The sequence below is a fragment of the Anopheles marshallii genome, chromosome X (genome assembly GCF_943734725.1).
Source record: "Anopheles marshallii chromosome X, idAnoMarsDA_429_01, whole genome shotgun sequence".
Taxonomy (NCBI): Eukaryota; Metazoa; Arthropoda; class Insecta; order Diptera; family Culicidae; genus Anopheles; species Anopheles marshallii.
In genome coordinates, this window is record NC_071325.1 from 12,067,278 (window position 1) to 12,092,639 (window position 25,362).

The window sequence follows — 25,362 nt, forward strand, 5'->3', positions numbered from 1 at the left end:
CGAAAGGAAGCTGCACCAATCGCGTAGGTGTCACGTGGCTATCGATAGCAGTTGAAGTTGGAGTTTTTTTTTTCTTTATAAACAACACTCAACACCCGACGCCATTGAGGAGGACCTCTGCTTGGTCTGCTGATCTTTTGGTCAAATGACAGGTGAATATTGAGTGTTATATACGCAGATCAACTACAAAGTACCCTCCACTAAGAATTCATACTGTAGAACCCGTTGACACCGACTATATAAAGAGACCCAACGACACTACCTCCAACTACGCCACAGCAAGAATTTCGATACATCCACAACGTACGCTCTTAAGCAATTTTGACTCTTTCCTTTCCGTCCTAACTACCACGACTACTCGGCTAATATTGCACAACACCCAACAGCACAGATGTCATCGAGAATTATCTCGCATCGACATCGCTGGTGGGTTTTCATTGGTTTTTAAACGATTGCCCAAAATTTCTTGCCCACACCCACACCATAAAACCCGGACCAGAATCCCAAACAAGCCGGGGCCGTTTACGAACGGCTCACCCACGTGAACGTTCACGCGAACGCACCAGACGGTGTGTCGCGGCGAAGCAGTTAAAAGTTCCCCAATTTCCTAGACCAAATCACAGCTTCGAGCAGTCTATTGGTTTTGGCCATAAAAGCGCTCGCGATAATTACTCCCGCTCAGTGTGGAACGAAGTTGCCACTCACTTTCAATCAGAACCTCAACTCCAATGCAGGCTCACATACCTGCGGGTCGGACTCGACTGTTTTATAGCGAATTCTTCGCCGGCTGTATTCATCCATCACCGCAAAGGCGAAAAGGCGTTTCGTATTTCATATGAAAATGGCTTCTTCTTCTGCTTGGGTCATAAAGTGGCGGCATCGGTTCATCGATCACGATCGGAATCGGTGCAGTTACAGCAGGCCTATGTTGAATTTCAACCATCACACACGTACGGCGGTGCGTGTTTCAAAGGACTCGGAGGTTTAGACCGTGACAGCCCGGATCCCAGCCCATCGGTCCCATTTCTTTTGAGCTCGAAACACCTCTTAACCGCAGGACCATAAACGTCATTCTGATGCACCGCCAATGTAAAGCGACAGGTACGTTGGCAAAACGTGCCGTTGCATCTCGTAAGCGAAAACATCACAGAACCGGGTCTGGTGGGAAAATGGTTTTATTTCCTATATCGCCGCCGGTACCAGAAGGCCTCTGGACATCAAGGTGGAAATAGCTTCCTTCGCGTTGTCACCGCGTAGTCATACAGCATGTCACACAGCTATTGTTTCACGTCGCATCACTACACAGCTACATTGGGGAAGCTACCTTACATAGCTATTTTAGCGCTAGCCCGTCATCCACCGCACAGCTGGCTCTTAAATCTTTCAACCAACGCCACTCAACAGCTAGCTCCAAAACCGAATGTAGCAGTGGAGTGCTTACTTAAATACCAATTATGGTAGCAACAATCGTTCCAGTGTTCACCCTACCACCAGACGCGCAGCCCGTTAATTCAAGCACCCAAAAACCCTACGAACGGCCGTAAGAAACAAACCCAAAAAAGGGGAAAACTAAAGCCTGCGGTACGACCCGGTTAATGTATTGATGCTGTTATTGTGCGCTCCGGCGCAGCTTGTAGTAATTAAACAAACTGACGCATGTCTGCTCAGTTCCATTTGCCTCGGCGCACTATCATATCGGTGCCGCTTGAGTGAAACCGAAACTCTTGCTGCAAACGACAACAAAAACTGACCCTGATGCATTCAATTTGTTTTGAAATTTGAATGTTTTTTTTGTTTTACATGTTCTTGATCGTAACTAATCGCAACTAATCACGACAGGGAACTGTCAACGAAGAGTTTTACCATGCCTTTGATGGTTGGGTGTAAGCAGCAGTTCCACACCTCCCTAATTATACACCCTCAATTACGCTGAGAAAATCACCGGCCGCTACCGGTGGCAGGCAATCCCGGGGGCCCCAAAGCTGCAACCGTCACCATGGAATGGTTTTTGAAACCGAAATGGAATAACATAAAACAAACCGCTCAAACTGCTGCTCATCATCAGCGTACTGGGCTGGTGGACGGTGTGTATATTGTCACCCAGTGGTGCGTGTACTTTCTTCGCCCGCCTCGCATCGGGTGGTAAGCGATACTCGCATGTGTTTGTCGTTAGTCATGATTTCAATTAAGGAACGCTTTTACAACGCACTGAGCAAAAGCAATATGATCTTGTCAACGGTTTACGTACCGCCGGCGCACGCATCGTTACGGGATGGAAAAAATTGACAAACAAACTACCATGTTGTGTTGCTTCTGCAACCGGGGTAGACACACTGGTAAGATTTTGATAGGGCAATTGCCGTGTTGAAGTATTATTGTGTCACCTTTAATCACCATAGCTAGCTAGCCCGGTACCGATGGTGTAAGTATGGGGAATAATTACTTGTTAAAAATAAATACCAACGAGTTGGCACTGGATCACTGCACTAGACATGGTAATGGAGGTGAGTAGTAGTAATAGTAATTGATATATTTTGACATTGAATACTTTTTTACAATAGCGTTTTACATGAAATACATAGACATGCGTCTTTCCACGCAAATTTGCGATGTTTAATGTATATTAGTTTACCTGTAAGGCGTTCTGAAAATTATGTGTGGGAAAAATTTTACAAAAAAACCTTACGACAAGCTCGAGATAAAAAAAATCTTTTTTAGACTAAGCTTATTTCCAAAGTACTATAATTTTTACCTAACTATTACATTATCCTAACTAACCTGAATTAAGTCATTTCAAATTGGTTGTATTTTGATTGTGTTATTTGTAATCTGGTATTGGGGCAGATCATACTATAAGTTAAAAAGCTTAAGCTTTAAGCCTGTATCTGTCAAATAATCCAGGTAACGGGCTGTATCATTCTGTAGAGATTCGTATAGGACATTTTGACATAAAGAATGACACAAGGGATGATTTTTGTATAACTACAATTTGAGAAAAATCGATTAAAGTTTGGATATTTTATTTTAATATCAATTCATTTGAAATAATATACAAGTCTGATTATTAAAATAATCCTTTTTTCAGTTGTGATCGTTAAAAAAAATTGTTTACATTTTTCGCACACGGCAAACATGGCCTAACCTGGCTCAGACCAACTAGCAAAATTTTTTGTTTTGACATTTGTCGAGCTTGGGTTAGCTGCTTTCATTAGGGAACCAATCTAATCCTACTTTTCTAGACTTAACTTGGCTTGCTGTTTGAATGGTGAGCTGTAAGCGGATAAGCCTGGAAACGTCAAAACGCATACAAAAAAACTGGCTTAGAGTTTGATTCCGGCCATTGCTGGGGAATAAGACATTAACTGCCTAAGAGCTTAGACTGCAGGGACTTACAGGGAGTGGATTTGATTGGCATTTTGATATGTAGGTGGTCTGAATATTTTTAAGATGTTGAATAATGAGAGGCAACTTACATTTTTCGTTTAATAAGGATATGCGGTACCAAGGAGGAACGTTTAGTATAGCTTTAAGATATTTGTTTTGAATTCTTTTTATGGCAGTTGGCGCAATCTGACCAGACTGGCGACGCATATGTAATTATTGGCCTTATCGCTGCTTTATACAGAAGTAGCTTATTTTGAAAGTTAAGATTAGATTTTCTGTGCAGAAAACTATATAGAATTTTAGATATTTTTTCCCATTTTAGCAGGGTAGCTTCGGTGTTGATTTTAAAGGTTAATCTTTTGTCCAACAGAACGCCGCAGGTATTTGGCCGAATTTTCCAGGTAATTTCATTGTTGTTATATTTTACTATTTTGTTAGGAAATTTATTCGGTTTCGTAAACCTAGAGAAGAATATTGCTTCTGATTTTAATCCATTTAATGTGAGCTTCCATTTGGCGCATTTTCACTTTCCACTTTGAATATTTTTGAAGTCCCTTGTTCAGAGAGTTTATTATGGATTTTGAATGTTTTGCAGAAGAAGCTATGACTATTTCGTCAGCATAAAGATATTTTGTACAGTTTTTCATTCTAGGAATGTCTGATGTGTAAATATTAAAAAGCAGAGGAGATTATGTGTTGCCTTGTGGTACTCCTACTGTAAGAGTGTACGCTTCTGATGCGCAATTTGCCTATGTGTACGTAGTTTTTTCTCTGTTTTAGGAAAAATCTGGTAATTTTAATAATAAATTTAATTTTAATAATTTTTAAGTTTAGTAATGGAGATCAAAGTATTGCCATATTCTTGTCTGTCCAACCTACTGTGGGTTTCTCAATATTCTGCCTCAGCTGGGTATATTCTTGTTCGGCCCGCAACCGAATATTTCCGTGCTCGCACTCTGCCCACCCAGCACCAAGCATGTGTTAACATTAAAGCGCGATCCAACTGTTCTAAACCGGGAAAAGTTATGAGTTATGGTACCTCCGCATTGTTTGCGCAATGCAACGTAACTACGCCGTGGAGCACCGCGAGTGAAATCGCTTTGATGTAGACAGTTGCACATTTCAAACCGTGCTAGGCGGCGGTGAGTTCCGCAGTTTAACGCTGCGCTCAAAGACTTTTGGCCTTTTCCGCTGGGGCAAAACCAACCAAAACTACTGGCTACTGTCCCAGGCACTCCCACGTTCAACCGCGGTGGTAAGTTTTGTTCGCGGTTTGTTGGGTTGCATGCACACGTCTCCCGACATATGTTAGCTTGAAAGAGGATCGCTGGTATTGCAGGATGTACGCTGAGTTCCAATGATATGTTTTGCCGAGGGTGGTTTCGATTCCGTTGTAGTGGGTGATTCCAAATATTGAACTCGTCCATCGACAACATAAAGATGAGCTCGAGATAAATAGTGACTGAGCGCAAAACATCTCTCGGCCCATCGCCCTCATGTGTTGGTGTTGCCGTGAACTCAAATAATAAACTTTGTATCGATAGCTTTGAACTGAATCCTACGAAACTATTGAGCAAAAGGGATGTTCTGAGGCATTCCAACATATTTGGGTGATCAAAATCATTATTAAAACTGATCTTCATAGCAATTTCCGACCACTAGGCAAAGAATATCATCATAATTTTGGCGAACCCTCCAACCGACTGTCAAATGTGTAATGGGAATGACCCAATCAGTTAAGCTACGATATCCGCGATACTGGTTGTGACTTTGTCCGTGACAGCTCGCCCCTGCGTTTTTTCTCCCCCGTGCCGCAAAACCAATCTCGTCAATCGACCGGCATGATGCATTGCACCATGAGCCTGATTAATCATAGCCCGCTTCCTCCTGCCCTGCCCGGTCTTCGCAAAGCCGGCATTGCGCTCACTCGGAACGCAACGATACATCATCCAACAGGCATATCAGCACCCCCCCCCCCCTCCCCCTCCCCTACCCCTCTGTGCAGCATTTCGCCGTGCAGCAGCGACACTTGCACGCCACGCCAACGAGCGCCATGAGGCGGAGAAGCAAATCCTCAACCAAAAAAAAAAAAGCACGTGCGTACCCATCATTACACGCGCGGCTACTATTATTAAAGACGAAAGTCGTTCTCGCTCTCGTATTAAGCAATCGATCATCGACTTCGTCAAAGTGTTTCTTCTTTCTCTGTATTCATCACCTCGTCGCTAAAAAAAAAAACCCGCACCGGAATGGAAGACGAGATGAGCCGCGGGGCCGGGAGCTGAAGACTGACAAGGTCTTTATACATCGGCTGTATGGACGCAGCGCAAAACGTGCACAATTTGCACTTCCTAAGCGCAGTCGCTTTGCCGCGCCAGTGCACCGGTCGGTTTACTTCAAACGTGTTTGCTAAAACGCCTTCCGGACGCCCGGTCGAACGCCGCGAATTTGCGGCGCAACGGCGCTTCTGGTACGACATGCGATGCGACATAGATGGCATTCCCCAGCATCCGCCCGAGCCGTGCGAACTCGGCGAGGGCAGGATGCTTTTTTCGGTCGTTTTTTTCTGCGACACAATATTGTCGACGCGCGGTGGCAATTAGTTTGCTAAGTGCAATAGTTACCGCACCTTTTACGCCGCTCATTACGCCTGCGGGAAGGTGTTTATGGGTTTTTTTTTGTCACGGCAAAAGTGGTTCGGCCGGGTGTCTATTGATATATTTGACAGAAGTGTCGTCGAGATTCGGATACACCTTTCCGCTGTTAGGATATAATGATGCCAATCACCCAATGAAGTGTAGTGAGATGCGTTGATGTTATGCTTAGCTTTACGTTCTTGCGGTTTTTGTAGCGTCAGACATGGAGTACATCAAGGCGACGTGACTGTTCAAGCAGCACAGCCAGGAAGTTTTCGAAAGGAGGGTTTTCACTTTCTCCTCGTGGTTTTCCACTCCCTGTGGCTATGATTCAGACAGTCTCCAGTATCACGCTGTTAATAATCATAAGCGGTACTACATCACTCCAGGACCAAACAAGATCATAAGCCCAGGCCACTTGCAGCAGAATCAAAAGTCCAAAGGTATTCTCCTTCTCAGCCGCTAGTGTTTGTTCTAATGGTGGACTGCAGCTTTGGTAACGGTGCACCTTGCACCGGAAAACCAACCACAACACTTCACCTGCTCAAGTACATTTCATTCCGCCGGTGGGGCTGTATAATAAGCAGTGAGTCAGGGTTCCGGAAGAAGCATCCCGAATGGAAGAACTTCTTACCGTGACTAAACCGCATGACACCTGGAATGGTCATGGTAACTCTCGAGAGGCTTTTCCCGGTAGTGCTCTTGTAGATGCACGGTAGTTAAAGCAGTATCTAACCTTATCACGAGTGGATTGAATGACCTGTAAGCTTGTGCTGTGATACTTTAAGAAACTTACAAACAATCGCAACAGCACGACCATACAGCATTCTAGCTGTTTGAAAGACAACACTTTTTTGATTCCAGTCAGTTCGATTAGTCTATTAAGATTTCCTCCAAGAAGTCGAATCGGTCGGAATAATTTCAACCTACGTAAAACGAGAACATTTACTCTTAAAAGCCAAGACTACTAAAGAGGGAACTCTTGCCCGGTGTGCAAAACACCAGTTGACACAAGGTTAAGACAAACGTTGGCGTCACCAATATACAGGCAGTCTCCGAGATACGCTTTTATAGCGGACCGCTATAACCCGGGAAAAATTCCGCTTAAGTCCGGTACTAAAATCGTTTATACTTTAACGTTTGATAGTTGACCTTCTCGGCACCTAATTTTTTCAGCAAATTAGGCTACTTTTTTATAGAATGAATTAAAATAAACTAAAAACAAAAGTTTAAAATGAAAGAGGAAGCTATTTTAGACAAATTTTTCGCCTATTTGCTAAGATTTTGTGCTATAAACAAACTCAGCTGTCAAACTTCCAAAAACCGCATATCTCGGGGACTGCCTGTAGACGGAAGTTTTCAAAAAGGCGGTTACTGAGGACGAAACATTTCAATTACCTTCCGTTACTAATCGCTTTGCAAACGTTTGCTACTTAATTAGAAGAAGTAGTTGCTTGAGCGAACTGTGTGTCCAAAATAGCTACAATAAATTCCTCCATTACCAGCAACAGCCAAACTAGTGGAAAAATGCATAAATAAAAGTGAAACCACACCACACATCGTTGGTAGATTTATAGCACTACAGGGGACCGGGCAGTGGTCTAGCGTGCTGTAGAGTACGTTTTTTTGTTGTATTCACTGACCTTTTTGCCACACCACTGCCGGTAAATAAATGAGCATATCACTCAGTCACTTAAGTCTCCTAAGGGATGTTCTCGGTACGGTCAACATCCCGCCGTGCCGGATGCAAGTAGAAGGACCTAAAATAGCCAACGGAACGCTAAATGTTCGCACCGCACGCTAGAGTGCGTGTTTGCAGCCACAACGTATCGAACCGCCGGAAGCGAAATGAAACAAACACAGCTCACTCACCAGACATCATTCGGGTGGTTATTTATTAGTCACTGGTCAATCGGTGGTGGTACACCTGCTAGACACTTGACAAACGCATTCCACCTACAATGGGTGGCAGGGGATGTGAATTCTTTTAACTTTTTTTTATAAATATTTGTTATCATCTGTCATAAAAACTGTTAACTTATTGGAAATGTTCTATCCGATACGTCACGCAAATAAACACCAGCAAACCCAACCAAAGGAAAGGTCACGCTCAAGGTGCGTCCGATAAATCGTCAGCTGCCAAGCTCCGCGACATGTACGCGACAGATACCTACGCGAGCCATTCATAAATCGTGACGACCATCCAAACTGTGTTTTTTCCTTCCTTCGTTTTTGAGTAGAAATTTGCATGTTTAATATTATTTGTCCATCGTCACGTGTGAGTGTGCTAATACATGCAAAATCAGCCCTGCGCGGGCCACTATAACCGCCGGTCATCGGATGTCGGCCATGTCGTGCCGCACACACACGTAAGCATCCTGCGCACGCTGCATCGAATCGATACGATCGATTGGCTGCGATAACGATCGGGACCGGGTGTCACACGGCGCGAAGACAGCAGAGTGAAACCGAACGCACCGTACACATCGTGACGTTCCGTTTTGGTGAGCACTTGGAAAAGCTGGTGAAACCGGCCCCTTGTGCGGTGTGTTTTCTTGTTCGCTGGCGGTACACCGGGCACGTTTGCTGGCGAGTCCACCACATCACGTTACCAGATAGCTCTCCCGCTTTTCGGTGCTCACTGATGATTAATTCATAAGCGTTCGAGAGGACCCATAGGAGTGTCTACATTACACCTACTTGAGACATGGTTCTGGTGCAAGTGCTAGCATTATGTCCTACACCCTTGGCGCACCTGGCGTTCAAAGCTGCTACTAATCAAATAGACTCTTCCAGAGCGATTAGCAACGCTGCTCAAACACGAGATTTATTTTTTTGCAGCAAAAGACAAACATCGCTTGCAATATCAACCTAGCGTCGACTAAAATATTCATCACCCAATGTCCACAGAGTTCGGAGTAGTGGTAGAGAGAGAGAGAGAACAACCACCCCAAATTCTTTTCGCAGGGCAGATTCGCACACCCCGAAAATATATGCCAGCTTCCGTTACCATCTTCCTGCCCGCATCGTCTGCAAGCTGTGGAATGCCGGCTAGTATGCCGCTTACGCCACAGAGTATCAGAAACCCCCCCCCCCCCCCCCCCCCCCTTCCCCTTACCCGCACCCAGCACAGCACGGGACGAACGGGATGCAAATGAACAAGCGGAAACGACCCGGCAAAGTGACAACCACCACCAGCGGTAGTTGTTGCACGGAAAGTGATGGTCTTCGCCTCCTTTTTTTTTTTTTGTTTTGGTATTTTGCTTTATCACACCAAGGCGCCAAACGACATTCATCGACAGACGGCGTTTCGCGTTGGTCCGTGTGTCCACGAAGCACACCGATGCACCCGATTCCCAATTTCGCTGCATCTCACGAGCAAATTTCCCGGCCGTTGCACAGGGCGCAACGCCGTCACCAGGGGTGTAGGACGAGAACAGCTAAATTTATGGAAACACCACTGTCAGCCAATCTGGCGCACCCGTACCGCTGGCTGTTACGGTCGTTATAATGTCGATGGTACGGTGCAGGGAAAAAGATCGTTGTGTCACTTCCTTTCGCAACAAGAAAACGCGTGCTGCGATTCCAACCAGGCCGCTAGGCGGAGACTATTCTCTCCATATTGCTTTCTTTTCGATGGTTTTTTTTTTTTTCTCTTCGATCGCAGCCGTTTTTCATTTCGCGTAATTATGTCTAAGACCTCGACGGTCGGTGTAATATCTTGCGTAGGACGCGTTCGGGAGGGACGTAACGGCATGTGGAACAGGACGGTCGCATGATTACTCACAGCCGAGTCGCTTTCGCCCCATTTCCTGTGCGACGTTTTACTCCGGCGAAGTTTGGCGGAGCACACAATAGCAACGTTCCGAAGACGTCAGTGCACGGTAACAGAAGGATAGAAGACATTTTCTTCCGATGTCTTGTTAGCAACATTTTAATTTTGAAGCCAGCAGTAAGAACTTCTAGTCAGCATGCCGTGCTTCGGTCGGGGTGGAGAACACTTTCCTCAGAAACATCATTCTACTTTCTAACGTTTGATTGATTTTAAAGCGTAACAACACCTCCGTGCGGTCATCGTTGCGCCAACACTGCTAGATACTGTCTACAAACGCCCCAGACTACCCTCTCGCAGTTTGGCCCAATGCCAAAGTCAACCTGAGCGATCCGATTAATCCTTCGCTGTTCAAACGGTGGTCCGTTTGACGTTTGCTGTACGACTTTTAGCAAACGACAACGCAACCACCTTCCCATCTACGCACCCCCCCACAGCGGATGCGTTACAGCCCGTGGTGCACGCCAGATCAAAGATCGACAACGTGTCGGACAAGCGGTCGGTATGTGTTCACTGTATCACTGGGACGAATTCCGCATCGTTGCACCGTACAGTGAGCTAGAAGCAAGCAGAATTCGAGATCTGCTCTTCCGCTGCAACTGCAAAACGATTTGAAATGTAGCTCGCGTTGCAAAGTGTAACCGTACCACTCCCTGGAAGATCTCAAGGCAACGCGCTACTGCAGTGACGTCAGCTCTAATACGTTGAACCCACATCTTTGGCACCGAACGCACATTGTATGTGTCTCTCATGCCTCGGATAACCTTACGCAAAAAAAAGAAAGGAAAAGTGTCAGATGATTGGGAGATCGGTTGAATAGTTGACAGATACGGTCTACGTGATGCAGAGCGTGCTAATTGTGATCGGGATTGCTATCGCTCGCAAGCCGATATCTGAGGGTGTTGATCAGTCAGGTGCAACGGTTTGTTCCCGTAGGAACCCGACAATACAGGCACATCTCGAATTACCCATACGTATACCGTATGCCGTGCGTTTGCAGATATTTGGTGGCAGTAGTTTTTTTGACATTACACCGCACTTTGGTATTGGTGCTGTAGCTGTATATTCGACACCTGGCGTTGCTACCATCACAGCGATCACGCTCGGATGATCAAAAATCGATGCAGCCGTAAGCCCACACCGGAAACTGAAGTATTTAAAAGCAATTTCCCCAACCAACGGTTTGGCGTTCCCCCGTTTCCAACGTGCCAGACACTGACGCCAGTACCTGACGGCACAGCAGGCTACTGAAAATAGCCTCAACCTTCAACGTTCGACGCCGCTTGGGACCAAGGGAGCGTGCCAAAAATTCTACCCAAAACACTAACCCGATGTGTACCTGTGCCACTACTGCGCCGGGCAGGTGAGATCGGGGAGATGGGGTTTGCACCTCCACAGGCATACCTGTACACTGTCTGACCTTTTGACGTTTGGGTGCATGTGTGTGGGATGGTTTAGACACTATCACACCACAAAGGGTATATTTTCCGCCTTGATCGTCTCATTATCAATGCATCAACGCTCTGTTGCAGATAGCGTTTCTTGTTCAATCAGCATTCCAAATGTGTTGAACATCCAGACATTCACGTAAGATGTCGCTAGTAGGTACAGGATTTGACTTTTGGTAGTAGTTTATACATCCGAAGACACTAATGGGGTTATTAGACTTGTCCGATTTTGTCGTCTATCTGTCATATCGTGTTTGACAGATAGACGACAATCCCAAAATCGGAATCGAGCATGCACGATTCCGATTTGCTTTGGGCTGTCGTGTATCTGTCACAGAGGTGATTTGTTTAATTTTTAGTTGTTTTGATACAATATCGGTGATACATGTTTCGAACGTATTTTTTTCCTTCGACCTTTGCAGTTTTGTTTTGCGACCTTTGCAAAGACATAAAACTAAATTTATTGATGATTCGCTCCGCAGCGTTATTACACTATCGGACGGTATCTATCCGTCAATTGCCCTGGCAGAGTCCAGGTTTGACAGATAGACGACAACATCGTTTGGCAGAATCTAATACAGGACAGGTCTAATAACCCCATAAGTCTTCTTTATACTTCCTGTTCAAATTTGAAGTATAACACAAGTCGTCACAGACGTAAGCCAAACATTCTACTGACGTACACAAACATCATTAATGTTTTGTAAGAACAAGAACCCTATAACAGTTTCCAACAAACACAACGTGTCCTTACAATAAAACTCTTTATATATCATGATGATAAAGCGGTCTTTACGCAATTATCAATTTAAACATTCCCGAAACGTTGCAAACTGCAGTAGCGGCGAAACACATGCACACTCTGGGCCTGCCTTCAAATACCAAATCAAAACCACTGCTTTCAGACGGGCGATAGTGGAGTAGTCACGGCGCGAACCGGCGTTTGCGTGGCTCGTAAATTGCAGTCTTGATAGGCACGTTTTCATCGCCATAATTGAATTGCCGTTCGTGCATGGTTTCAGAATACACCGACTCAGTGTGGATTGGGTTCTTTTATCTGCTTCACCAAGAGCGCCTAAGCCGAGCTCGGTGCGAAACGTACAATAAAAGAGATTCCACAGATTATGTTGTTTTGCCATCCTGGCATGTATTCTGTTTTCTCTGCTTTGTATTAATACGCCGTGCTTTCCATTATGCTTCGGCAGGGCGATCGATTCATTCGATCATCTTCAAAGATAGTTTGGGAGCAGTTTTTGTTTCTTTGGTTGGTTTACTTGCGTCGGGCCGGTAGATACAAACGGGAAGGCAGTTTAGACGCAAAAACGGGATGCAACCCACGGTGGGATGAAACCTGCCATTAAAGCGTGCTCGTCTGATTGCAAACAGTGGGCCGAAACAATACTCGAAAAGACGCACAGACGTATATTAATTTTACCAGAAGATCTTCGCTTATATTTAGACTAATTTGTTCCAAGAACTTATTCAAGTTTGCAGCATCATTAGATGGCGTGTTCCACGGCAATAAGATATCGGTTTTTTTGCTAAGATGGAAGAGATCGGTTGGAGCCTGTTCGGTGCATTTTGAACTCTCCTCCCGATAAGTTGACGAGTTGATGATGAAGGTGATAACAGTCCGCCTCTTCCAGCACCAGAAAGAGCGCACATAATGTATTCTAAACTGAAACAAATCACCCAAAATGAAAACATGTGTTATTTTGCTCCTCCATTTCGTCTCGTTTTCCACTTCGTGCAGCTAAATCTGTGGAGCAGTGCTCGAGAGCAATATCGAAACTGTCAAGTGCTACCGTGACTACCTGTCGGTGCCTGCCCTGTTCGCTGCCATTCCACTCAACTTCGACAAATGTGAAGTGACAGTAGCTAATTAAATCTCACCGGCTCGGATGTACCAGATGGATGTGGGCAGAGCGGTAACCGGTAGCATCGTGCCAGCTTCCGAAACGAAATTCAAATTTGTTTCCACTAACATCGATTGAGCGCTCGTGCACTGGCCGCACTGGGTTGGGAAGTTTCAAATTTAAAAATCCCCCACTTCACTTCCCTTTGTGAAACTCGATTCCTTGGTGAGCGCTCACTCGAGATTGATTTTAATTACAAATTAAATATTTTCAAACACAATTTTATTGAAATTCCTTTCCTTTGGGTTCGGGGTGTCTCTAACCTTCGGTCATGATTGGATATAAAAACCCCACCAAGCTGGAACGTCTCTTTATAGTTGGAAGGAACGTTTCCATCTGTTCTGCTGGCATTTCCACCGAATCGGTTGTTCTGACGCGCGCGATGCCACTTTTTAATTGCTTGGTTTTCCACGACCAGCACACAAAACCGCAAACACAAGCCGGACTTTGCTTTCCTGCACAGATTGTTATACAAATAAACCCGAGCTGGACCCGAGCGCACGTCAATCCGGGTCCATATATTGGCTAGCATAGCAGGTGACACAGACGCGGTACGAGCCACTCGAAAGATAAGTAAAATCCTCCTAAACCGACCATAAAAGTCGTGGGAAACACGATAGCGAACGGCCAAACTTTCAATCCAATTTAGACAAGAACACGTAATAGATTAAACGAAGTAGAGGGGAAAAAAAAACCATCCAAAAAATGATTCAAACCCTCAATCGAACCAGATAAGCACCCAATGAGCTCGAGCGCTTTAATGTCCCGCACGGTTTGTCGATGGGCTTTGTGGGCCCCCAAAAAACGTGTCTGCAGGCACGTTTCGCCCAATTAACAACCCAACCAAAGCGGAGACCCAATCGAACTCGCAAGGTTCTAACTTTATAGCGAGATATATCACCTACAAAACATGGGTGACTTCATTAGACCGACCACCAGTGTGTGCCATACATTATTGGACGATGGTATTTCGCGGCCCCCTCCCCAACCTCCCTCTCCACTCCCTCCCCACACCCAAAAAAAAACAAGATGAGCCGTAATCCTCACCAGAATGCAAAACTCGAAGGCAAAGCAAATTTGAAGACGCCTGCCAGCTCGTTAAATCAAATCCAATTAGGCAAACGGTCAACGCGGTTTCCCCGTAGTCTCCCTCTAGTCACCTGGAGCTCTCGCTTGATGTGGGCCACCGTAACACTATCCCCCTGCTCGAATGAGCATTATAAACATCCTGCGATGCTTTTTTTTTCTACTCTCGCAACTCCATCTCCACTCACTGTCGGTATCAACTTCTCCCCGCTTGCTGTCGACGACGTGTGGTTCGCATCAACAAACCTGCACCAACCAGCGTCCACGCAGTAATCTCGCATTACTGCTCGATTTTCTATGCATATCAGATCGATGCAAAAAGGTCACAAAGATGGCGCATAACACGGGCGAGGGAAATGGATCAGAAACGTCTCAGGATACAGCAACATAACGAAAAGACAAATCAACCAGCACCGTATGCACCACCCCCAGTCCCGACGATGTAAATGGCCCGAGTACCTTCGACAACTGGCAAGGGTTCGATCCTTCGGTCAAGCGATAAAGGTGCCATTTTAATTCTACGCACGTGAGCGTCCGGTCTAAAGTGCGGCCCAGGGGGTCTAAAACAACCACACCGCTTCCCGAAAACTTGCCCGCCTGTCAGATTCGCTCGATGTGTGTTTTTTTTTTGGGCCAACTCGAACTCCAAATTAACCAGCCCGGGATGCTGGAAAGTGCGGGGGGGAGGGGGGGGGGGGGTTGCCCGCTAATGAAACGCAGCAAAAAGTAAGCTGCCATACCGCGACGATCGCTTTTCTGCCACGTTTAGACGATCGTTAAGGCGAGCGAATGGGCACTTTTAAATCGAGTCCGCTGCACATTGGCGGTGGCTCTGGTGGCGGGATGTATTTGGCTGCGGCTCTGAGGTGAGAGCGCTGGAAACGGCGTAGGTCCGTGTGTATCAGTATCATGTTGCGCCCGGGGTTTTTGCGCTCGCGTTTTCCAACGGTTCGACAGTGCGCGGCATGATCAACCCGGCGGTCCTCCAGCGTATCAGGTATCATCTCAATCTTCGATAAACTGTCTAGCCGCTGTTCGTACCGCGCCCTCCGGCTGCCTCCTGCGCCCGCCATATTTTACGAGGTCACGCAAAAGCCATGGCAATGTACATGACGCGCTCCACTTGGTCCCGCAGCAGGGATGCCGATCGTTTTGATTATCGAAAGATCTGGACAGTCGAACAGAAGCTGCCAAACCGCACCAACCCCACGCTGCCACGAGTTGGTTGGAACCCCACATCCGCAGGGCGAATAGTTGGTGGGCTGTGCTTTGTGCGGGGGTCAAATCGCTTCGGGGTCTAATTTAACTGTCAGTCAGGTTGACGGGATTCCCATTGCGATTCGCCTGGGCGCAGGCGAGGAAACTCTCACCGGACACAGGAAGCTGAACTCAAACCGTTGGGCCGTGCGTCATCCGGATGCCTAAATTTCTGAAGATGTAGACCAAATCTACGAAATAACGCAAACACTGGACTCAAATATTTCTTTTTAAGCCAGAATTTTGTTAGGTAATTACAGAAAAAAAGCACTCAAAGCAACTTTATAAATGCACTGAGATCACCAACATCGGCAGTCTTCCCATATCTGATGCCACTCTAGAACCTCACACAAATCCTTTCTTGGTCCGAAAAATTCCACAACATGCTAAGCGCCTACGAAACCGAACTTTCTAGCGTTATTGTGCGATGCTAGCAATTTATTGTATTCATTTGATTATTCATGACACAACTTGCTTTCCCTTGCTGAGCCCCGGCAGCCTACATCAAACCGCTCGTCAGGTCGCTCCGGCACGGTACCTTCAATTCGCGACACCATAAGCCAAGGTGTTTAATTAGGAGCAACCCTAGAGCAGCCTGCTTGGGGAGGTTGCAATAAACAGAACCACGATACGCCCCAATACATAATGTAAAACGAGCTGCACGAGCGTGAGACGTACGCTGCGAGCGAGATGCCAGCAAATACCAACAAAAAACCACCCCCTTACACGCCTCGCAAAGAATATGCTAAATTTGCAGTTTTTTTTTTGTTGTTTTTTTGGACTTTATTTTTGTTTTGAAGGAAGTAACTTTTCCGGTTCGCAATGTTCGGTTACGGTTGGTGCTGCGGGGCGTTCTCCGTACGACAGTTTGTTGGCAATTTTTAGCGAGTTTTGCTTTGCTTCTTCTGCTTTTGTAGCTTTCAAAAGCTTCTGCAAAACTCACCGCTCGACGGGGATGAGGTGTGTTCGCCGCCTGTACCGGGATCGTCTTTCCGGTTAACGAACAAGCATTATTAATGTTAATGTATTTGAAAATGTGTAAATTACGACCCTCGGTGAAAGGAAGAAGTTGCCGACCGTCAGCCATTTGATGCCGGAATGATGGCAGCGCGCCCAACAGTGATTTTCCTACACAGTGAACAATCCCAGTTTGAACTTAATCATGATTTTTTATTTACAATTTACAATTTACTTCATACTTGAAATTAGAAAAAGTATTTTTTTAGAAAATTTGAATAAAATATTTTTAATAATATGAATTGACTGTAAAACAAATATAACACAGATTTGTTTTCCGTAACGTGTAACGTGTTACAAGTAGGGACATGTTTTATTTTCTGCAACCTAAAAACCCTTTTTCAGAAATTAATTGTAAAGATACAATAATAAACATGTTGCTTGAAATATAGAATTGATGTACAAAATTTGAAACTTCTTGTCCACAGTGCTCTTTCGACGTGCAAAGCGAATTGGATACGATGAGCCGGCAGCAGGACCGATTAGAACCATCAGCAACCTGCGAGTGCGTGCCAGACGACATTCGGCAGAGGAACGAAGCGAAGATAAACAGGAAAGCGCACCGAATGTGGAACGAACAGTCGGAAGACAAGGTGCAGCAGACGCCCGCAGACACCGGTCGTCCACCATGCTGTGCCAGCGAGGCCGATCGTGCTGGGGATTTGTGATTTAATACGAAAACTTTAGCATCTCGATTTTAATCTACGCTCCGACGATCCGACAGCAAACTGCTGAGCAACAGTACCAAGTGCCGTCTGTGCCAGATTGAAACACGGTGGTTGTGGTCATATTTGGGTGAAATTAGTTGACCAGCACCGGCACAAGTGTCGCAAGACCCATTCCCAGGTTCGAAATTTGGGATTTCGTTGAAGTCTTCGGTGACGTAAGTCTTGCACGCTTGTTTGCTCACAAAAAATCACATAAGACCTGATGGGTACTATTTGCTTCAGCCTTATCTACGTTGCGGACGCATCGTTTAACCGATATTACCCTTCCGGTATCGGTACTAGCAATGGACAACAGATATCATTCATTGGCTAAACCTCCTCGACGCAGTGATACATCTATTGAACGGTCGATTCCAGGGTGACTCAGTCAAAGCCTTCCGCCGATAGTGCGTTATCTAATCGGCAGGGTGTTCCCTCTACGGTTTACAGAGATTTACACAGATTTCAACGTCACCTTCGGAGCGTTTCGTGTAGAAAGACAACATTCGAAACCAACACGGTTCCTTTCCCATCCAGGCAGGTCGGTAATAATGCAATTTGTTCATAAAGCTGCACAATGCCGAGAGCTTCACAAGAATTGCAAATGGCTCAACGAATATAATAATTTCATTAATTTTCCCTAACGAAGTATATTGAGGAACGTTCCGCCGTGGTCTGTTGGGTATTCGTCTTCGAACTGCTTTTTTTTTTTCTTCTTGGCAGCAAACAAAAGAACTTTAATCGTATTTCCAATCGAAATCAAAACCACTCGGTCACAGACTTGTTCCGATTAGCCGATTCGCTAGCAGCAAAGAGACCACTTCACATTCACGACCCTTGTTGAAGTTTATTTGAGTTCCTTGCTATACGGGCAAAATCCCTGGACGGGAAGTGTATTGTTTCAGGAGCATTGCAAAACGTGAATCTGTGAAGGGTTTTATGAGGGGGGAAATCAAATTCCATCAAATTCCATCAAATGGGCAAAGACACAATTCATTATTGGTAATAATATAACATTAAACTAAATTATGCAGGGTTTTATATAATGCAGATGTACCTCAAAAACATGTCCAACAAAAATTAAGTATTATTGGATACATCTAGAATCCATAGCGACCGCAATGGAACGGAAAACTTGATATATTTTCTGCAATATAGCAATAGAATAATTTATCATTATAATAATATAACATTAAACTAAACTATGCAGGGGTTTATATAATGCAGATGTACCTCAAAAACATGTCCAGCAAAAATTAAGTATTATTGGATATTTCTAGAACCCATAGCGACCGGAATGGAACGGAAAACTTGATACATTTTCTGTAATATAGCAAAGAAAAAAAAGCATCAACATAAATACAGACCACCCGTGAAACATTCTTAAGCTGCAAATCCCTTACATCCTTGGTGGAGTCGATCGCCCAGCAGCAAGTGACCTTTACCGACGACGTAACACTTCCCGCACAAAGTGACAAGTAGTTTCGCGTCGAGCGTCATTAAATTTGCAAAGATTTTTGTTTTCGTTTGTTTTTTATATCGCTGCCAACCACAAAGTACGCACCTACGGACGTTCGGTGTGCTTTGCTGGTGGTGCGGAGACCCGCCACGGGCCTAGGCACCGCGGGATGCCTTCCAGTCTGCTGTGCGGCTGGCAGGAATGGTTAATGTCCACCGGGGGTCTTAACGGTGCGCGTAAGGTTAATGAATATAAATGCAACCTATTAAGCGGATCGCTTCCTCAATTTCTTCGCCGCGCCAAACAAACGAGCATCGGACATTTGAGGGCTGCCAGCTGCCTGAATGGTCGTACCCCCGCCGGTATATAATTCGATTTTTTTTTGTTCGGTGCACACGCGAAAGGGATGTGTGGAAGATGAAGCGGAAAAGGATGGCATTGACTGAGAGGAAAACCTTAACCCATCTATTTGTGCAGCCGCAGTGGGCTAATCGCACATGCGACGCGGGTGCAAGCGTGCAACGCCATGCGAAAATCAAACCCGAAAATACACCGAACCGATATACGAAAACAAGGATATCTCTAATCTTCCACTTCAAACCACCGAAAGCCTCCGTACCGTACCGAGGCGATAAAGACATCAAGCAGACAAGAGCATCAGGCACCGGAAAGCAACCACTCGAGCGGTACGGTGCCACTCGTCCAGCTCAAGGACCCTGAGGCTTCGGAAGGATTGTTGCTGTGTTGCTTTATTCTATCCACCGTACCCCGGGCTTACCGGGATTACCAGGGGGGTTTTTGATTCCGTCCCTGCGCACGGTGCGTGCTGCAGCGCGTGTTGCAACGAGCCAGCAATGGAGCACACACGACACACAGCTGCAAAAATAGGCAGAAGCAGCCGAACCGCGCACACCGGCAAGCAGAAGATGGCGGCGGCGGACGGAACCACGAGGGTTATTCTGGCAGAAAATTTATCCCATCCATCTCGCACGACCCGGTTCGATACCGTCCCTGGAAGGGGTGGATTGTTTTGGGCCGCAATCGAATGGGGCAGGACTGTTGCTGTTCGTTGGTTGCGAATGGTTGGTGTGGACAGTGTGCAAAGCGGACCGAAATTGGGCTCGGGAGATGCGATTGCTTTATGCTTTTCTTCCTGTTCCTAAACCATCCACATCGATTTTCAAGGTTTCCCGGAATGAAAACGTATCCAGCGTATGGAAGTTGTGTCAAATTGCTCAATGTTTTTTTTTTTTGGATTATTGGGGGTTGTCTTGTTTTTTTTTAATTTAATCTTTCTTTACAATATTCAGTTCTTTCAATTTTTTTTTTTTAGAATTTCTTGCCTTCTTTTCAATATACGTAATGTAAGAACTGTCTCGCAATTCAATTAGGACTCTATTTCAGATATGTTGTGTGAGATAAAGATTTTGCTGTAAGAACCACCGATTTTACACCACTTTACCCTAACCAGGTTGGACAACCCTGCAGCAGGCGAATGCAAAGTTATCCTCAAAGAAAGAAAAAAAACAGCACAAGCGAGACAGTGCCCGGCCATATTTACCAAACCCATCACGTGCAGTCATCCGTGTCGCGTGGAAGAATCGACGACAAGTCTATCCTTTCCGTCCTTTCCGACCCGACCGCGTCTGGTTACCGGGACCGCGCCGAAGGCCGCCTGCTGCGAACAGTAATCCCTTTTTGGAAAGCGCAACAGCAACACAAACACACTCACCCACACATCCTAAAGGGAAATTTCGATCCGTTCAAACACACACACACACGGCAAACTAGGACGGGGTGCGAAAGAGGAGTGTTCGGAACGAATGGTTCCCTTTACGGTTCGGGTTGCACACCGCCACACCGGGAAAACGGGAATATGAAACTGGAAAAAAAGGAAAACGGCAACCCGGAGAAAAGCAACAATGGATCGAAAGTGGTAGTCGACCGGTGGTCTCGATCGTGTGCAGAAGTTTTTTGGGTCCGTTTGGAAGCTGGGCAGGCAACGCAAACCTTGTATGTGTGCCGTTTGGGGTAGAATTTCCGAGGACGGGACAGTTTAGTGCAGACGGCCCAGCCATCCCGTCGCCGTGTGATCCTGTGACGAAACCGTTTGGCGAGCGAGAGCCTCGGTGGAAGTGTCACGTCCCGGGGACACATAAGTTATTTATTTCACCCGCTCGAAGCTGTCCGATCGATTGTGAACCATCCTGCCTAAGAGTTGCATCACATTCAGGTCAAATGGAGATGAAACGATGGAGTTTTTTTTTTGTACTTTTGGATAGAAAAGACAAACATGGGATCATATCGATGACTGAAAAGTCAGCTCATATGCAGGGTACTTTTGGGTTAGGCGAGCAAAAAAAAAGGTTGACACTGTACACTTGTATCCAATCGTCAGAAACATGAAACTTCCTTGTGGAACAACAAGTACACGCACGCACAAGATGATTCGTCCCGAGCTCTATACACTTCCCTTCCCATTCCAGCAACCCAACAAGGTTTTGCGACTTATTTTCAATTACGCTCGAAACAGAGTGAAATAATCAAGTTCTACGATGATGAAGAATCATATCGTTGAGACACACGCGCACAACACAAGACGCCCAAGAGTATCCTGCAGCAATTGCGCCCGGAGGCCATCGAGGCCGTACAGCGACGGAAGAAACAACACGCCAAGCATAAATATTTATCCTAGGACACGGCCCAAACCAACGTTGGCTGCTTGGCAGACGGTGAACTTTTTCGCCCATCGCTGGTACACCAATGCAACCGGCCCTTCGGTGGCTCTCCGTTCCACCAACGGTAACCAACCTTTTCTTTTTTGTCCACAGGACACAAAGTTCGTTTTACGTCCGCTTTCCACGTAGCTCGCCCGTGGCACCGCTCCTTATCTGGTGTGCCCATTCGCCATCCTTCCACGCTGCTAGGTGCATGCAGGGCCAACAAAGAAGAAAAAAAAACCAAACAGGACAGAAACAGAATCCATTTTTCTTGTTGCTTTCAACCCATCACCCCGGGCTGCAAACTTCCGACTAGCCCCGGAAGAAAAAGCAAAGCACCGAAGCGAAGAAAAACAAAAATACGAAAACAGTTTCAGGTCGCTTTGGCAAACTTCAACTTAGACCCAAAGGTAAGCGTTGGTGTGGGCGAGGTGGTCCTGCCCTGTCTATATTAAGTGGAATGGATGGAAGCTTTCAAGGCGAAATTGAATTCTTGCTCACTAGGGATGAAAACCCTGTCCACTCTCCCGAACCTGGATGGAGTTTTTGTTATTGCATTTCAACCAAGTGCAACTCGCAAAATGGAGGCATCTAAAACCTACCCCCAATACGTTCATCAGAATAGCCTCCCAAAAAAAAACCATTCACTTGCAGACTTTGTAAGGTTCTCCGAGGACTCACCCAAACTTACTGATGTCGAATGGGACATTTGAGACGAATCGGCCCAGTGCCACTTACCTTTGCATTCGTTCGCGTCGCGCATCGTACCGCGGCCCCAGGGCCGATCGAAGTAGAACGGTTTGCAGCGTTCGCAGTCTCGGCCGGCGGTGTTGTGCTTGCAATCGCACTCGAGCTTCTCGTCCGCACCCTTCACGCACCGGGACGCGTGCCCGTTGCACTTGCACCGTCCACCGACGGCAAAGTCGGACAGCGCGTACGTCAGCACGCCGGAACCAACGCCCTGGGTGCCGATGTCCCGCGGATGGGACAGGAAGTCGGATGCCTTCTTGGGCACGCCGCCAAACTTGCCGCCGCCGAGCAGCTCGGTTGATTGCGATTTCGTGAGGGAGGACGACCCGCCGCCACCACCACCACCACCACTCGCCGGCTGGAGCCGATGGAAGATGACGCGGATGTCGGTGGCGGTTACCCAATCCTGCAGGATGACGGAGTTGTCGAAATCGGGCGCAGACGGGCGTCCCTCCAGGGTGCTGAACGCGATCCGGGACCCTTGCACAACATCCACGCTGTAGCGGTTGTGATCTACGCAGCGTGCCTCCTGTTCGTTGCTGGGCGAAATCGTCGCCTTCGTCGGGCGGCCGTACAGCTTCCGGCACTGGGAGCTGTAAAACTGGAACGGCAGCCAATTCTTGCCATAGTCCGCGCTCTTGTAGATCGCCATCGAGTCCGGCCGGATCGCGTGCGGGCAGAACGTCAGGCTCACGTACGTCAGCTCGAACTTTTTGCCGAGCGAAAGCGTTAGCGTCACGTTGTCTGGACCAGCGTCCAGCGTGCCGCTGCGCGGTTCCGACCGCCAGCAGGTCACATTGTTCGTGTTATGCACATCGGTCAGGGCAAGGGCGGAGTAGCGCTTGGTCGCGTCCGCCTCGTCACAGATCTCGCAGGTTGACTCCACCATCCCGGACCGGCCACCCATCAGCCCACCGTCGGCCGATTCCTTCAAATCGCAAAACCGGGCCGGTTTGCCCTGGCCGCACGTCGACGACGCCTCGATCGGTACGCCGAACGCCGCGTTCACAAAGTCCGGCATGCAACGGAGCGGACGATCCTCGTCATTGCACGGGTCGTTTGCCGGGTGGACCGGAAAGCTGCGCGGATATTGGCCCCGGTGTACGGCCCACCCTTCGCCGGCCAACAGTAGTGTCAGGAGTATCGCACACCGCCACGGACTTCCACCGGGCACCATCATCGTTGTAGGTCGCATGTCGCACCACACCGCACTGCACACTTCACCACGACGCCCTTCCGCGTGGGGCGTAGCACGCGCAACACCACTAGCGACCCTCCTTCGGGGTTAAAATTGATCGGCAAAACTGCAATAAAACCTACGAGAGAAATTTCCGTCATCTAGGGCCATCCAATCGATTCAGAGCCCTCGAAAACTAAAGAACAGCTAGAAACTCCTGTTGACTAAAATTGTTAATCTCCAACATAGACAAAATAATTGCAGAGTGTTTTCCAACTCGTCCTTATGCAAGTCTACGGTAAAAGAATATCTAGACAGGCATGTCCTGGCAAAAAATTGACAGTACCTTTAGCAACTCCTTCTTCAAGCCTCAAATTGAAGTTGCGTACAACTTCCACAAAACGCCTCCCGACATTCGTCGCGGGCACAAATATCTTCAATGGCTGCCAATTTCCCAGCTCATTGTTCCAAGAGGTGCTGTACCATCTCAAACTGCGCGTTGATAGTAGCGTACGGTGTTGATTGTAGAGGCCCCGAGTTCCAGTCACTTCCGTCCGAATGGACACACACACACACACCACCCGAAGATGCACTTTGCTAAACTACACCAGCCTCAACGCCAAAGTGGGACCTTAAACGTGGCCCGGCAGCCCTGAATAGCCTATTAAAGTGCAACAAAATGAAAAGCCCTCTCCGCAGCGGAACAATGGCAGACGGTGCTACTAACCAAAACAAACACACCACACACACGCGCGCGCGTACTTTTGCCTCCTCTAGGGGGATAGCCGGGATCCCCAAACGGTTCAGGTTATAAGGACGTTTTGGACGAAACAAAAAAAAATTCTCCCGTTCTCACCACCCCCTTCAGAATTCCCCTTTCGAACGTTCCGGTACCGCTTGAATATACACGGTTGGACACTGTTGCTCCACTGCACCACACACACACACACACACAACACTCGAACAACACTCGACCCGCGAAGCGTGTGGCGCGTACGGGGTAGAAAACGGCACAGAAAACTAACAGCGGACGAACGTCCAACAATCCGCACGGTCGTGAAACACAGATTCAACTGAACGACCCGCGGTGGCCACCGTATCCTCGCAGCCACTCTAGTCGGTTCCGACCAGCCACTAGCGTGGCTCTCAAAATCTCGGCACCCGGCACCAAAGCCGAAGCAACAGCGCCGTCGCCTGCCCGCGCGGGTGCACAACGCGAGAGTGAGTGCCCGACACCCAACCGTGCCGGAAAAATCTGCTCAGAGTGGAAAAGCCAGACACAAAACCCAACCGTACGGTACACGAAGCTGCTGAGTGCAGCTGAGATGGCTATACCGCGCGAGCAGGACAGGTGATACGCAGTTTTATGCTGCTTCACGAGTGCAGGTTGAGGCGGGAAAATGAGTTACCGCCAACGAAGTGTGGCGGAGAGCTGCGAGCACGATTCCGCGCTTTGTGCGTGCAATCGTTTGTCAACCGTCTTCTTCGGATTGGTTTAACCGGGGGCACTCACTGCCTTGCCGAAGGGTTGCTGTTGGCCGAGTGCGTGCTGCGATTGGTTCGCGACTCGTGGCGGACCGATGGTTTTTCCCCTCCATGCTCAACGAACTCATCGGACAGAAAAAGAGATTTGCTACACTGTAAACTTTCGAGGCACAAACATTTCTTCTAGCGCTACTAAATATGTGAAATTTGATAGAATTTTGTTTAGTTTTCTTTCAGTTTTTCACTACTTCTACTGATTCGAGATTATTTCAAACTTATTTTAAAAATTTACTTCTTGTTTCTTCAATGATTTTTTTTTATTTTCTTATTTTAAATTAGTTGAAAGTTGAGAGTTATACGAATTTAGCCTAACAAATTGCTTAGATAATTTTAGATATTGCCACGAAGCCGCAGCATCTAAATTGAGTTCGAGGCAAAATTTAAAGGCCAAATCTGAAGCATGTCACATAAATATGGCATCATCCCGC

At 46.9% G+C, this 25,362-nt stretch overlaps 1 protein-coding gene across 1 annotated transcript in view; it reads right to left on the minus strand.

The window, feature by feature from the left end:
* The window catches only part of LOC128712731 (netrin-B-like), a 58,286-nt gene extending 34,879 nt beyond the window's left edge, over nt 1–23,407 (minus strand). The window contains exon 1 of the mRNA XM_053807610.1: nt 22,201–23,407. Coding sequence (XP_053663585.1) covers nt 22,201–23,407 — 1,207 coding nt within the window. The remainder of the gene's footprint in view (nt 1–22,200) is intronic.
* Nucleotides 23,408–25,362: the final 1,955 nt, after the last annotated feature.